We start from the raw sequence: 15,411 nt of genomic DNA, 5'->3' as shown, positions 1-15,411 counted from the left end.
ACGGACTTCTCCTTCTCTGGCCATTCTTCAAAGCACATTCTTTAAATCTCTAATTTAGCACTTTTCATAGTTAACCTGCTCTGCTGAATCTCTGTTTCTGATTCTGTTTATTCCTAACTAGGTTTCTGTCCATAGACTGTGTTCAATTCCTAAAAGCTGTCAGCATCAACATAGAAACATGAGTGTCATTCCCAATCTATGATTGTCAAATTATTGAGATGGATAAACCAAAATAAAAATGGTTCCTCTAAATAACATTGTCTTAAAAATGAACATTAATGCATAAAGGCTGCTCATGTAGTTAGAGATCTTTGGGTTCATATGGGCTCAATTCTGCTAAAAAGTTGTCAGGGGAGAAAATATGTGGGACCCAGGGAGAGGCAAAAAGAGATCCACCCTTTCTGGACATTTCTTACTAGTTGGATAGGAGGAAATTGCCCTGCATGCTTGTGGAGTTTGTTCAGCTCTGTCATGGGCCATCTGTTTCATAATTCTGACTTTCCTTCTCTGACATTTCATTTTAGGAGAATTTTCCACTTTATTTAAAAAATCCACTCAGTATGAATACAAGAGAAACTCCATTTTCAGTGAACTTTTACTACTCTCCCACTTATGTCTTTAAGGAAGCTTAAAGAATTTCCATCAGTACACTAAAAAGTAGATAGTTGGATATATTGCAAAACTTTTTCAACACTTGACTCCAAATCCTTACTATTGCTAAATCATTGTCATAAAGAAGTCATCTGGGGAAACTTAGCAACTACTGTTTTCAAGAAGTGGTCCCACTGGGAAGGAGGTTTTTGCATAACTATTTTTTAATTTGGTATTTGTCTCCTGTGCCTTGTATCCATTATTAGTTACAGAGTAAACAATATTTTCTGAAAATGGACAGGGTCAGCTGCCCTGGGAATGTGGCCAGTGGCCTCTCTGATGGATTATCATCTTGCAGGCGGCTTCCAAGTGAGTTGAAAGGTAAGCATTCTTTCTGTGTAAGTGCATGTTGCTTTGGAACATGGTTCAATTTCAACTGATAAATCTGAAAGTATATCGCATGCATGCTGTCTCAGAGGCACCGAGCTGTTACTTTGGAGGCAAAGCGATTTGTCATGTCAACACCACCGTGACAGCTAAGCTGCCAGGTTTAGAGGAGGGTGAACGACAGTGCTGAATCTGGTTGTTTTGATTAAGCCATAAAGACACAGGAAATCCTCAATCCAGAACTCCTTTCTGAAGTTATAAACATGCACTGTAATTTGATTGGAGCCCTGTTTCTCAAAGTCTCTTCAGTTAAACTTGGCTTGTTGCTTTCACTGGTGTGGTGAGTGTGCATGTTTGTGTGTGTGTGTGTGTGTGTGTGTGTGTGTGTGTGTGTGAGAGAGAGAGAGAGAGAGAGAGAGAGAGAGAGAGAGGAGAGGGAGGGAGTGGCAAGAAAGAGGGAAGGGCAGAAACAGAGATGGAGACTGACTACTAAGATGCAAATCTGCTGTTCAAAAGGGCTGGAAGCATATCAAGTGAAAAATGCAGGAGCAAAAACCTATTCAACCAGCATGTGGACATGAGGAACAGAAAGTGTACTAAAGGCTCCTCAAAAATTGTATATGCCAAGGCTAGAGTAGTTGGGAAAATGCAAAATGCTGGACTTAGGTCCTAACTTCGTTAGCACACTGTTAGAGACACTGGAGGTATGAATTTATTTCCGTGTCCTAATTATTATTTCTCAGAAGTTATCAGTATTGATAGTATTTGTATTCTTAAAACCTCAGAGTTTCGTTTGCAAAAAGGAAAACTTAAATGTACACATTTCGAAAAATAATGACACTTTTCAAAGTTCTCTCAGTTAAATGTTTTCTGCTGCTCCAAACAAATGCTGTGCTTCAGAAGCAATTTGATAAAGAACATGTTTCTCCTTTATGTTGACTAAAAATCTATTCCATAGTCATGTAAAAATATGGCCCAGACCCAAAATAAGAGGAAAGACAATGTTAGAGGAAATTTTAAAATTATATTCCAGTAGAAAATGTTTCTTGTTCATTGGAGATTGGTAATTATAGAGGTATACATTTGTCAAGCTATTATTATCATAATTATCATATACTGATATTTTGGGGCTTGCTTTTGTATCCTTTTGACAGTTTCAGTTTACAAAAATGTTTGTTATATAGTAGTAAATTCAACTTTCAGAAATTCCTCTATAGACACCATCTTCTTAGAAGCCATAGCTCTTCCTATATTGCGGATGTGCAGAAGACTTACCCAATACCTTAAACACGGTGGTAGTGGGAAGTGAAAAGTCTTTCAATATTTGCCCATCTGCCAGATGTACGGACTGACAAGTAGAGATTTTCAGAAGTGTTGACAGCTGCTGTTTGAGAGTTTGGAGTTGCCAAAGCTGATAAATAGAGGCAGGTATGATGCTAGACAGCCAGGAAGAGCTGGAAGGCATTCTCTCATTCTCTGTTCTTCATTGTTCCCTCACATTTTCCCAGGCAATGATGAGCAAATAGAACAGTCTTTTAGAGATACAGGATTAAAGACCGAGCAAAGAGCGACACTAACAGATCTGTTGAGTGAGACCAGTTCTTAGTGCTAGGTGCCAGCTACATTTGTACTTGGCTCTAGTGTATCAAAGAAGGCATCCTTTTGGTGTAGTTCTTGTGTCAGATTATGGCACCTGGAGCTGTGCTGGCATTCTAGTACACCTTGAAATGAGTGAGGAGATTACACTGACTCATGTACAGTATACAGGACCCTTGTCTGAGACAAGCCATGTGGAATGATAAGAAGCCCATATTGACACTTACTGGCTTAGAAGAGGTTCTCTGTCTTAGTAAAATACTTATGCTTGGAGCATGCAATACAGTAGATCCTGTGTTGTCTATTCCATGTTTTTCAGACTGTCATTCTTTCAAAGTAAACCAATATTTATTTTTTCATACCTGTGGTTCTCTTATCTATCTTATTTGTGCTTTTGTTGTGGAGCTAAATCTCTTTTGAATGGTTAGGTGTAGAAAAATCACCACTATTAAAATGACCTCGAAGATGACCAAGCAATGCTAATAGCTGTGAACTTTACTGTTCCCCCATTTTTGAATACATGGTAATGCTGTGAAGGAATGTCATGAGGTCACCATATCGGAGGTGAATATCAGATGCTGAGGTCATTCGTTTCACTTCTGAATGGAGGTCTTGTTTGCCCATTGGAGCATGAATTTAATTTCCTGTTTAAAGTGACCCATTGTGCATATTGTGTTCCTGGAAAAATAGTAAATTTCCAGCTTAGAAAGTTATTATGGCTATTCCTCTGTTAATTTTTAAAATAACTGCTTTATTGGGATATAATTCACATATTATAAAGTTCATTGTTTTAGCATAGTTCATTAATTTTTGGTATATTCACAGACCTGGGCAATTACTATCAGTATCTAATTTTCATTACCTAACCACTTTGTGGTTATACCCAACTCTTGAGAACAGAAACTATCTTTCTGTTTCCATGGGTTTACCCATTTTGAACAATTCTTACAACTAATGTAAGATGTGGCTTTCATAACTGGCTCCTTTCCCTCACTATGTCTTCAGGGCTCTTCCATTGTTGTTGCATGTATCACTACTTCGTTCCTTTTTGTTATCCAACAATATTTTGCTAGATGGACATGTGTGTGTTTCACCATTCATAGGTTGATAGATATTTCTGTTGTTTCCATTTTATAACTATTATGAATAATTACATTATGAACATTTGTGTAGAAGTTTTTGCATGGACACATTTTCGAGTTTTTGTACACGTATTTATTTGTGGAATTGCTGGGTCATATGGAAATTGTATACATAATATTTTGAAGAATTGCTGTACTGTCTTCTAACATGGCTATGCTACTTTACAATCCCAGCAGTAAAGTACCAGTAAGCTAAGGTATCAGTGTTCCCAGTTCTCTACATCCATACCAATGGTTGTTATTGTCTCTTTAAAAAATAGGTTTATTATATAGCCATCATTGTGCTTGTGAAGTGTTAGCTCATGGTTTCACTTGTGTTCTCTCACCACTGTGACGTTGAATGTCTTCGCACTTGCTTTTTGGTCATTTGTCTTCTTTGGAGAAACATCTATTTATACCCTTTGCCCATTTTTTGATGATTTGTCTTTTTACATCAAATTGTAAGAGTTCTTTTCTGTACTTTGGACACAAGTCCATTACCAGATAAATGAATTGAAAATATTTTCTTTGTTAGTTCTCATCCATATTTGTTAGGATTTTGGTATTATCTCAGAAGTAAACCTTTTCTAGATAAATGTCATGTGGCACGCATGTCTGACGGCTTGTTTGATGTGGTATGACAACTTGTGTTAACGTTCTTTGTGCGCACTACCACAATTAATTTTTCAGACAACACTATGAGTTTGGTACCCCTCTGTTTAAGGAAAAGGAAAATGAAACTTTGAGAATTAAGTAATTTTCTCAGTGACCCAACTAGAAAGTGGCAGCACATGCAAATAAATCCAAATTTCTCCCCTCTATCTATTTCTCCTTTAATACTTGTTTGAATGAGATCAGTGCTTTGAACAAATCGATGTAGTATTCATCTGTAACATGACTTGTGTTGGATGAATAGGTATTTTATTCCTATTTCCTACCAAAAGCATTATAAATAATGTATGAAATGTCTTACATCTTATCTATTTGATACATTTCCTTCTTTCCTGCTTCCTCCCCTTCCCTCCCTTCCTTCTTTCCTTCCTTTCTTCTTTCTTTTATAAGTATGTATCCCTTAAAATGGTGAATAAAGGACACACTTTAGTACATATTCTTCAGAAAAAGTAACAAATTATGACCAAGGAGATATGGGTATAATTAAAACATAATGTGAAATAATTTAATGTCAAGGATCATGAACCATGGGGATGAATAGAGCAAATGGGTGGATGGAGAAGCAGGGCATGCTATTTTAGATGGAATCACTGAGGAAGACCTGGATGGAGTGAGAAAGGAGCCATATTACTATCTGGGGGACAGCAAAAGTCCCCAAGGGAGGAACATGCTTGCTGTGACTGAGGAGAACAGTATGGGTCAATCTCTTTCTGTTTGACCAGCAACTGGATGAGAGCCAGTCTCTTCATGGGCATAACTTTATGTGTGAAAAGTTCCTGTCCTTAAGTCATAATATGTTATTTATATGTTACATGTTTCATCATATCTCTGAAAATGGAGAGAGTAGATAGTGCTGGTATAATTTACCCATTTACCCTGCTATGTACAGGAGGAAATTATTTTTTGTTCAGAGGAGTGGAAGTAGACAGTGTCTAGAGAAAAACTTAAGTTAGGGGGCTTGATTGCCACTTATTAGTTGTGTAACCTTATTCTGTTTTTTCGATGCTGAAATGAGTATATTCATTTCTTACAGCTGCCGTAACAAATACCACATACTGGATGGTTTAAGCAACAGAAATTTAGTTCCCGCCATTCTTGAAGATAGAATCGGATAAAAGTACCAACAGGGTTGGTTCTTCTGAGGCCTCTCTCCTTGACTTGTAGATCGGTCGTCTGCTCACTGAGTCTTCACATTGTTGTCCTCTGTGAGTACCTGCATCCTAATTCCCACTTCTTACAAGGGCATCGATCACAATTGATCAGGCCCTTTTAATCACTTCATTTAGCCTTGATTATCAATCTCTAAATACAGTCATATTCTAGAGTATGGGGGTATTAGGAATTTAACATATGAATTGGGGAGGACATGTGATGTGGCCCATAATGATGGGATACATTTCCTTCTTTCCTGCTTCCTCCCCTTCCCTCCCTTCCTTCTTTCATTCCTTTCTTCTTTCTTTTATAAGTATGTATCCCTTAAAATGATGAATAAAGGACACACTTTAGTACATATTCTTCAGAAAAAGTAACAAAGTATGCCCAAGGAGATATGGGTATAATTAAAACATAATGTGAAATAATTAGGGCTAATTGTGTTAATATGTAGAAAATCTTAAAGATGTACCTGGGACAGGGTCAGTGCCAACTGCTATCTGTGATAATTATTTTTCTGCTAATAACCAGTCTTAACTAGATTGTGAGTTTGTTGAAGGCAGAAATTTAGGTCATATCTTTTCAATTTTTTCATTTATTATTTTAAAAAAATCTACCTGTCTTTGGGTTAATCTTCATCCATTATGGATACTCAGCATATGCTACCTGCACATCCCTTCCGTATCACTATCATCTTTTCATCACCCAACCAGTTCTCCAGCTTATGCCCCATTCCTCTCCCACCTAATTCAGCCCTGGATTTCATCTTCAGACATTCAGCTAACATGCTGAGCAAGTACTGAGTTTCCTTTTGTGGTTCATAGCATGATTTTTCTCCCCCATCTCCCAGATACTTTGGAAGTTCCATTCATGTACCAATCTCAGATGCTATATATCTGTACGACTTCCATTTCCCCACTCGTTAGGACAGCAACTAGCATCTATGATTCCCTATCTAGAATTCAGAGTTGAGCCAAAAGGGGAAACCCCTCCTTTTTTCCCCCATGAAACTATGGGGTTTTGAATTCAAACCACCAACCTTCTGGTTAACAGGCAAATGTGCTAACCAATTGTGCCACTGGGATTTTGAATTCATTGCCCTGAAGTAGAGCCAAGTTTCATTTTTACCAAGTGCTTCACTTTTAAAATACAACCCTCCCATCACAATGCAGAATGAGCTCTAAAGATACCCTGCTCTGCACCAGAGAACCATCCTCTGAAGGATGGAGGCTTTCAACATGTTACCTAAAATGTCTTCTTAAGAAATGAAGGGCAAACTGGTAAGAAATCTAAGATCAGAAACACGTGTGAAAAGATGTTTAAATACGCTAAGAGGTTATGCCCCCATAGCTTACTCCTGAAAGCCACTTTTATTCTTTTTATTTCTATTTGCATATCTGTTTTGCCACAAAACACAGGGAGAGTTAATTACCATTAACTGGCACAATTAATTTTCTTTAAAGCATGTAACACTTTCTAAAGAATTCTGAAACCATTTGTTCCATTGGAAAGAATGAATTTCTTCTCCTACGACATAACTTTGTTCCCAGTGGAAAAGGATAATGAGGAACAAAATTAGTTTTTGTGAAGGAAAATACCACTTTTATTTCGTGGTATTTCCACACATCATTTGCCAACTTTTTGTGGAGTAAAGTTGGCAACATCTCTTGAGGGCATGTGCTGTATCGTTACAGGGTTAATGAGTCATCCTTTTGCTCTTTCTCTTTCGGTGACTTTTTTTTTAAATTTACAAAGTTACGTATACATGTCTGCATTACCAGGATGCAAATTGGAATCTTCAAGAACTAAACTGGCTGGTTCATATTCACTTTGTGACTCTCCCATTTGTCCTTTTAACTGCTGTGTTAGGTCTATGTTCTAGAATATATTTTCTTCTGCTGTAATAGCTATTGACAAATTCTGTGGTAGTGGCTTTTTGTCACATGTATCTTTTTGGGTTCATAGAACCTAACATGTTGGCTAATTTTCCTCTTGAAGAGTTTGCTTTTATATTTAGTGACATTTATCGTTATCTAAGGCCAGCTGCTGGACTTTTCTTCAGCGCTCTGTTTATAGGGTTTGGATATCTATAAATGGAAACACTGGCTAACCAGGAATTATCGCCAGGGCTTCTGATAGTGTCCTGGCTCTCACAGCTTCAATGTCCAGCATATCTGACATGCAAGCATGTCAGATCATTCTCTACACAGAATCTGGACCTGTGACTCTCTCTGACTTGCTCTCATTCTTTCACCATGGAAATTGAAAATCAAAGAAAAGGAAGCTTATTAAACAAGAATGTAGAGGAGAAACTGACGGTAAGACTTAGCATTCACAGATTTAAAGTGTAATTAAGATGAGAGAATTTGTAGCTCCTGGCCTCCATTTCCCTGTTTTGCTAGTCAATAATCTTGACATTAATGAGTTCCATGGCTTTCCTGAAAACAGCATAAGAAAGTTCTACATAAAATTTTATTACTAGAAAGTGAGCAAATGATGTCTTGAAAACTGAAATCTCTTTACTTAGGGCCCTTCTTGTGATTGCCTTAATTCTGGAAGATCATTTTATTTACTGATATGAAGCTTAGCAACTGTTTCAAGTCACTTTCTTGTGGAGATAATAGGAATATGTTCCAAGGGAAATATCTAGGTATTATAGAATATTTTAATGTTTTATGGAGTAAATTTAAGGAACTTATAAGAAAAATTTAATTTCTTTGGTTTGTTCTTGTTATAGATGTTGCAAAACAACTTTACTTTGACAATAAGCAATTAACTATCAATGAAAATAGTAGTCACTTATATTTGCTGCAACATAATACATATGACAGCCTTGAGTAAAGTGTGTTGCATGGCTTATCTAACAGGTATAGGATGATAATTATAAATTTATCATGCATACAGAGTTAACATTAGAAACCAGCATGACTAATTTTAATAGCAACTTTTAGAAGCAAAAAGTAGAGCTATACTGACTATCATGAGGCTAGACTTGTGAAAACACATTTCTCCTGGTATCTGAAGTTGAGATTTATTCACTGATAAGGATTTTAAAACTTAAAAAATGGAGGAAAGAAGCACACTGGGCTAAAAACTCATGAAGTATATCTCAAGGTCATAAAGAATTATTTTGGATAAAATACCATGCTTCCATAAAGGACTTGGGTCATCATTTTGAATATTATCTGTGTGTTCCAATGGGGCCACACACTGCCTTGCTTTTTGACTGGATGAAAAGTTGAATATGGCAGAAGGTATTAGGGGTTTTGATTTGGAATGGATTGGGTGAGAATTTTTGCTCCTCAACTTCTAAACAGAAGTCTGGAATTTTGTTTGCTTTTCTGAACCTCAGACACTTTGCTTGTAAGAAACAGTAATAAATGTGAAATTTCTAGCTTGAGTCTATTTTCAAACTGTTTTTTCCTAATTTAGTTAAATAGCACTCACCTCAAGCTTATGTGTGTGTGGATACACACACACACACACACACACACACACACACACACACGATATATATGCATTTGAAAATAAAAGGAAAGCTCAGCTATACTAGGTGTAAAATCTCAGTGGTCAGAAGACCTTTGTGGAAGCAGATGGGGAGTGAATAAATACATGAATAAATTGTTGCTATGAAGTATTGTGAAGTTTGACCCTGAATTCCCTGGCAATATTTTATAGGAAGTTTTGCAAATAAACCTAGGGGAGTGAGGCAAGTGCACAAAGTGAAAATGATCTCTCATTATGTGGAATGGTTTGACTTATTAGCAGTTTGCTTTCCAGAAGGGCAGGCACTCTGCATTCCTGACTCCACCTTGAAAACGGCTATAAATCTAGAAGAGAAAAATGCGTCTTCTCAGAGGAAGTGCCTGTCACAAGAACTCACCAACATTTCTCGGTAGTGGAGGCCTAAGGCTGTCCTCTGGATTTGCTTCCAGAAGACTGGAGGAAAACATGGCAGCAGATCACAAGGCTGATAATAGCCAACCTGCACTATGAACCTGCATGGTTCTGGGGAGGAGGAGGGGGTGAGGACAGAGCCAGGAACACATGAAAGTCCAATTTGTAGGGAAATTGAGTGACAGGAGCAGAGCTACGGATCTCAGACACTGTTCAGATACAGGAATTCTCATGACATTCTGTATGAAGAAATGACTAGTTTATGGGATGAGCGTGGTGGTTCACATCTGTAATCCAAGTTATTCACGAGGCACAGATTGGCAGGATTGCCATTTGAGGCCAGCCCAGGCAAACAGTTAATAAGACCGCATTTCAACAAGTAAGTCAGGTGTGGTGGTATGCCTGTAATTCCAGCTATGCAGGAGGCATAGGAGGAGGATTGAAGTCTGAGGCCAGCCCCGGGCAAAAAAATGGGAGAACCTCCTAAAAAAATAACACAAAAAGATGTGGTGCAAGTGGATAAGTGCCTGCCTATCAATTATGAGGCTCTGTGTTAAAAAAAAAAGACTGGCTTGCAAGTTAGGAAATACTCAACTCATTTTCTAAATATTTAAGAATGTGCACTTTATAGTATTTTTGAATTATCATATGCATCTTGTTTAAAACTAAAGCTGTATGTGCCATAAGGATTTTCATGAACAATGCTGTATGTATCATACAGCAAAGCAATATGCATAATTGGCTTTATTTGAAAAAAATTCTAAAGTAATATCAGTAGCAAACAAGAAAGTGAAGTGCCAGTCTGCAGAGTTTTAAAGTTCAACAATTTCTTCTGCTCAAAGAGATAGACAAAGGCAAAACGGGTTTCTTAACTACATTTGCAGTCTGCATCTCACTGTAAATTTCTACTTGTGAGCATTGATTTTCCTTGCCCTGAAAATTCCTTGTTGCTGTTTGGTGATTAAAAGTAAAAATTCCTGGGTGGTTACCAATTGATGGTGCCTCTTTTATATACTTATTCATGAATAGATAATCAGAGAAAAAGGAGTGATGTTCAAATTTTTCAACGTTTTCAAGACCAGATGAAATTTCTCATAAATAGGTTGGTATTATACCAATTTTCCAAATGTGGTAGTGAAAAATCACTTTACATTTCCACCACTTGAAAAACCACTTATTAAGTCATGTTGAGTATTTTCTTTATCAATTCTGCAAAATCAGATCATTCCAACACTACTTTTGTGTGACAGGTGGAGGTGGAAGAGGGGATGTCACTCACTGTACTGTAACTGTATAGTTCATTGTGGCTGACTCCACAATAACTGGTCTTGGGGCTTTTGTTTCTCCTCTCACGTACTTCCCCAACTGTGTTCATAGGAAGTGTGACTTTCTAAATGGCTCCACCAAAAGCAATTCTGGTCTGTGCTCGAGAACATTCAGGAAACGTTACGTTGGGAATGTGCCGAACGGTATATTTACTTTTGGAAAATTGTATTGTACTCTAACACAATAGGGGATGTGAGATACTCCACAGGTTAATTACATTTCTTGAACTCATCAACCACCATAAAGCATCTTAATGTGTGCAATGACAGTGGGTATTCTGAGGAACCTGTTCTCTGGAATGTAATTCAGGAAATGATGTATTAGCATATTCATTAATGGGTTGAAATTATTTATAAGTTGCATTTTCAGGATGCAAAGAGCAAAAAATTCCAGTTAGGTGTTATTTGTATCTATTTACCTCTGTCAATTACACAGTCATATTTGTATGAATTACTATGGCTTTATAATAAGTCTTTATGTTGAATAGTATACATCTTCTATTTTTGTTCTTCTTAAAGATCATTTGATTATTTTGGGCTCTTTGCATTTAATATAAATTTTTAAATCAACTTGTGATTTCTCTAAATTCCATTTTTGTGTTGTTTTGAATTTAAATTTGGGGTATATTAAGTTTATAGATAAAATTGAGAATTTCTTTACAACATTGAGCCTTCCAACTCCTGAAAATGCCATGCTAAGGTAATATGAGGTTTTAAATTAGATATCATTACATTTCTTTCAGTAATGTGTTACAGATTTAATCATGGAGAGCTTGAATATCTTGCCTTAGATTCACTTGGGGACTGTGATATTTTTTGATGTTATTGTAAAATTATGTTCTTAATTTTTCTTTCTTTTTTGATTTCTTTGTATATAAGAACTTTGGTAAGTCATTTAATATGTTTCATAGTTTGCCTGTAGATTCACTTGGATTTTCTACAGATATAATCACATTGTTTACAAATGACAGTTTATTTCCATTTCTTCTACATCAGGAAAAAAGTTTGCAATAAATGTGAAGTAGTTTTGGAAGAGTTTTAAAAATAGGTACTAATTTATATTTAATATGTTTTAATAAATAAAGAGAACAAAGGCAAATATCCTTACTACTCTCCAAATTTTATGTTATTAAATTCATCAGTAAAAAATTTCACTTACATTTATCTTCAATTGAAATTTCAAAATGAAAAGACATAGTTCATCCATTAAAAAAATTGGTCACATACCTCAGGGTGTTCTGAAATAATAGTGGTTTCTTTCTCTACAAGGTGATAAGAACAAATAAATCTTGTGCACAACCTGAATAATTTCTTTCACACTAGTATATCTCAAGAGACAATTTTATTGCCCCAAGTGGTGAATGTTCAGTATTAAGACAAAATGTTACCAAGAAGAGAAAATACTTCAACTCATTTTATGTTGAAATCTGCTAAAAACAAATCAAGACAGCAGTCAATTTCTGAATGTCATAAATATTGTTTCTTTGGACAAAAGTAGTTCTCTAAGAAAGAAAAAATGTCATGTGAGAATTAGAATTTTTAATGAGGTATCTCATTTAAGGAGCTGAAAACATACTTTAACTTAAATTTTCTTTTACATTAAAATTTTTTGGCTTAATTTAAACTTGAAGATGAAAGATTTATCCAATGCTATGTAAATTTGTTTATAACCTTACAGTAAAAAATTCTCAATTTTACAAAAAGGGTTCATCTTGCTCCATTTTGAATATAATAAAAGACAAAGGAATGGAAGTAAGTTTGGGCAAAATGCCAAAATACAAAGAGCTGTATAATTTAAAATTCTGTGATAATTTAGTGAAGGATTGCTCCCTAAATGAGGTTTAAATTTATAGTTCCACTAATGTAAGTAAATTAATTACTTATAAGAACAAATATGCTAGTAAACACAAAAGCTTAGGATTACAGTGTTAATTCCTGATGGCATTATGTGACAAAGTTTGGATTTTCTTGGGGGTCACCTTCAGACCTTTAGTGCAGTGTCCATTATGTAAAATGGCTTAAAAAAACCAAACTAACAACAAAGACTTTCAAATCAATGCACATTTCTGAACACTGCTCTAAACAAGACAGGTGCTAAGGCTCTGGTAGGAACTTGATAAAGTCCTAGCCCTCAAAGTGATTATTATGCTTTGATTGTTTTTAAGCGAATTTATGAAATGATAATGATAAGTCTTAGTAGTTTGGAAATATTGTAAGCATACAAAGAACAGACATCCCAATTTCTCACAGAGTCTGTAATTATTCATCAGAATGTCTTAACAATGGAACAATTGTAAGGCATTTATGCAGTAACATGTTTTATTCTTCATAATACTTATTTTTCCTTTTAAATATGTTTAACTAAAGTAAACGGTATCAGATACTCAGTAGTCTCTAACATAGGTGAAAAAAGATGTATGCTGCTATTTTGATGTTACATAGGTATTATTTTTAGCACGGCTTGAATATTGTTTCTGATCTATACAATATTCCAATAAGGTAACTCCATATAATAAAATGAGTAAGATTGAACTTCATTCAAGTAAGTGATAAACCTCTGAAGCCCCAAGTCTTTGTATCATAATTGAAGACAATGGATTTTTTGCATTAAATGTTTTTTACTAGCATCTGTGACTTGTACAGGGGATTTCATTGTGACATTTACATATGTGCTTACAATATATCTTAAAAAATTTTTATTAGGGTATATTCATTGTAACAGAGGGGATTCCTGGTGACAATTCCAAATAGGCTTATATTATACATTGGTTAGATCGTCCCCAATGTGTCTCCCCCTCGAGCCCCTCCCAATCCCACTTATTGCAATTGCAAGAAGTTTCTTTGTTCTATTTCATATAGTTATAGGAAGTCCATGAACCATATTCCCTCACCTTAATCTCCTACATTCAACTGCCCCTCCCACAAATTCCCCACACTGTACCTATTTTACACTCCTATCTTTCCTTATTAACATTTAAGTCAATGTTCAGAGGGGTTTCTCAATGTAGTACTCTCCCTCACCCCTTTACCTCCCACCCCACCATTTTCAACAACTCTCAGAATACATCTATTATATCTTCATTAGATTCATCTCCTCCATCGTTCTCCCTTATCCCCTTCTCCCATCTTAGAATAATTTCAAAAAGTTTCATTATTCTACATGTATACAAAATACATCCACAATATTTGCCCTCCTTCACTCTTTCCTTATGCCCTCCCCTTTCCCACTGGCACCCACCCCAGACAGGACATGTCTTGCTTTCCTGTCCTTCATTTTTAAAGCATATATTGATTATTCAAGGAGGTTTCACCTTGGCATTTCACACATGTGTAGATTGTGCTTGAATCAGATAATCTCCCTCTATTACTTTCTCTTTCTCTTTTGCCCTGCTGCCCTATTGTTCAATAACCTTCAGTTCATTTTGTTATACTATCTTCATACACAGATGCAGTGTGTGACTGTGGATTTTTAATAAGCTAATTTTGGTGATGACCAAGATGAAGGATAGATGAAAACAAACAATGAAGTTTCCTTTCCTTTGGCATTAGATTGTTTGTTTTGGAAACTTCAATTTCTTTGCTACTTGTAGTAAACCAATGACTCTTTCTACGTTCTGGAATTGATTGATACAGTTTCCTTGTGTGTTTATTCTGTCCAGGTGATAATTCTGATGGTAGAGGGTGTGAATATATTTACCCACAAATCTTAACTCTCCATGCTACTGGTTCATGTTTGTTTGTTACAGGCACCATTGTGGGGAACGGAGGGCATTTCAGCATCATTAAACATCTAGCTGCTGAGCCAGATGCCTGTAATCCTAGCTACTTGAGAAGCTGAGATTGGGAGGATTGCATGTAGTTGAAGACCAGCTCCAGGAAAAAGTTTCAAGACCCCATCTCAACCAATGGCTGGGCATAGTGGTGCACGCTGTCATTTTAGTGAGGACAGGAAGTGAAAATAAGAGAATCATGGTCCAGGTCGGACTGGCCAAAATGCAAAATTCTATCTCCAAAATAGCCAGGCAAAAAGAGCTGGAGGTGTTGCTCAAGTGCTATAGTGCCTGCCTAGCAAGTGCTAATCCCTGAGTTCAAACTCCAGAGCCACTGAGAAGAGGAAGAAGAAGAAGAAGAAGAAGAAGAAGAAGAAGAAGAAGAAGAAGAAGAAGCAGCTTATTTAGTAGTTAGTGTTGTACTACTTAACACTGTACACTTCCACTTAGCACATCTCCCAGGATGGCTCATTTATTATTAGCATATTTTGAATCTATTATCAAATTCTACTTTTCTCCAAAGAGTGTCAGAGCTCTGCAAGTTGATAGCCAAGATACTCTTTGGAAATAATTATTTTCTAAAAACAGATGGGCAATGGTGAACAAAATTTTATAAGTTCCTTACCAAGTATCCCTCAAATGGAAGGCAAATGGGGGGTGGAGAATTTCAGAACCAGGGTCTTCTGAATTTCTGAACTCAGGGTCACTTCTAAATTGTCAGTAATTATATTGCTAATTTTATTATTTGTTTTTACTAATTAGCTTATTCTCAGCTTTTTGGAAATAAGAACTCTCTGAGAATACAATAAAGGGATTGTATGATTGATTCCTCTTCATCAGGGGTTAGAGAATTCTCTGATTATAGTAATATTATCCAAAGCACTGAGACATCCCTCATCC

At 36.2% G+C, this 15,411-nt stretch overlaps 1 protein-coding gene across 19 annotated transcripts in view; it reads left to right on the top strand.

Moving 5' to 3' along the window:
- The first annotated feature begins 7,415 nt into the window (after nt 1–7,415).
- Nucleotides 7,416–15,411, top strand: part of Mlip (muscular LMNA interacting protein) — a 234,113-nt gene continuing 226,117 nt past the window's right edge. For 3 of the 19 annotated variants that reach the window (XM_074081898.1, XM_074081891.1, XM_020151820.2), the window contains exon 1: nt 7,430–7,837. Coding sequence is in view for 3 of the 19 variants with exons in the window: in XM_074081905.1 (XP_073938006.1) it covers nt 7,775–7,837 (63 nt within the window). In the remaining 16 variants the exon portion in view is untranslated. Of the gene's footprint in view, nt 7,838–15,411 lie in introns of all 19 variants that reach the window. The other 16 variants (XM_074081901.1, XM_074081897.1, XM_074081910.1 and 13 more) reach the window with 14 other exon arrangements.

The sequence above is a fragment of the Castor canadensis genome, chromosome 8 (assembly GCF_047511655.1).
Source record: "Castor canadensis chromosome 8, mCasCan1.hap1v2, whole genome shotgun sequence".
Classification (NCBI taxonomy): Eukaryota; Metazoa; Chordata; class Mammalia; order Rodentia; family Castoridae; genus Castor; species Castor canadensis.
Note: the sequence above shows the minus strand (reverse complement) of the source record. Positions and strands in the feature narration are given on the sequence as shown.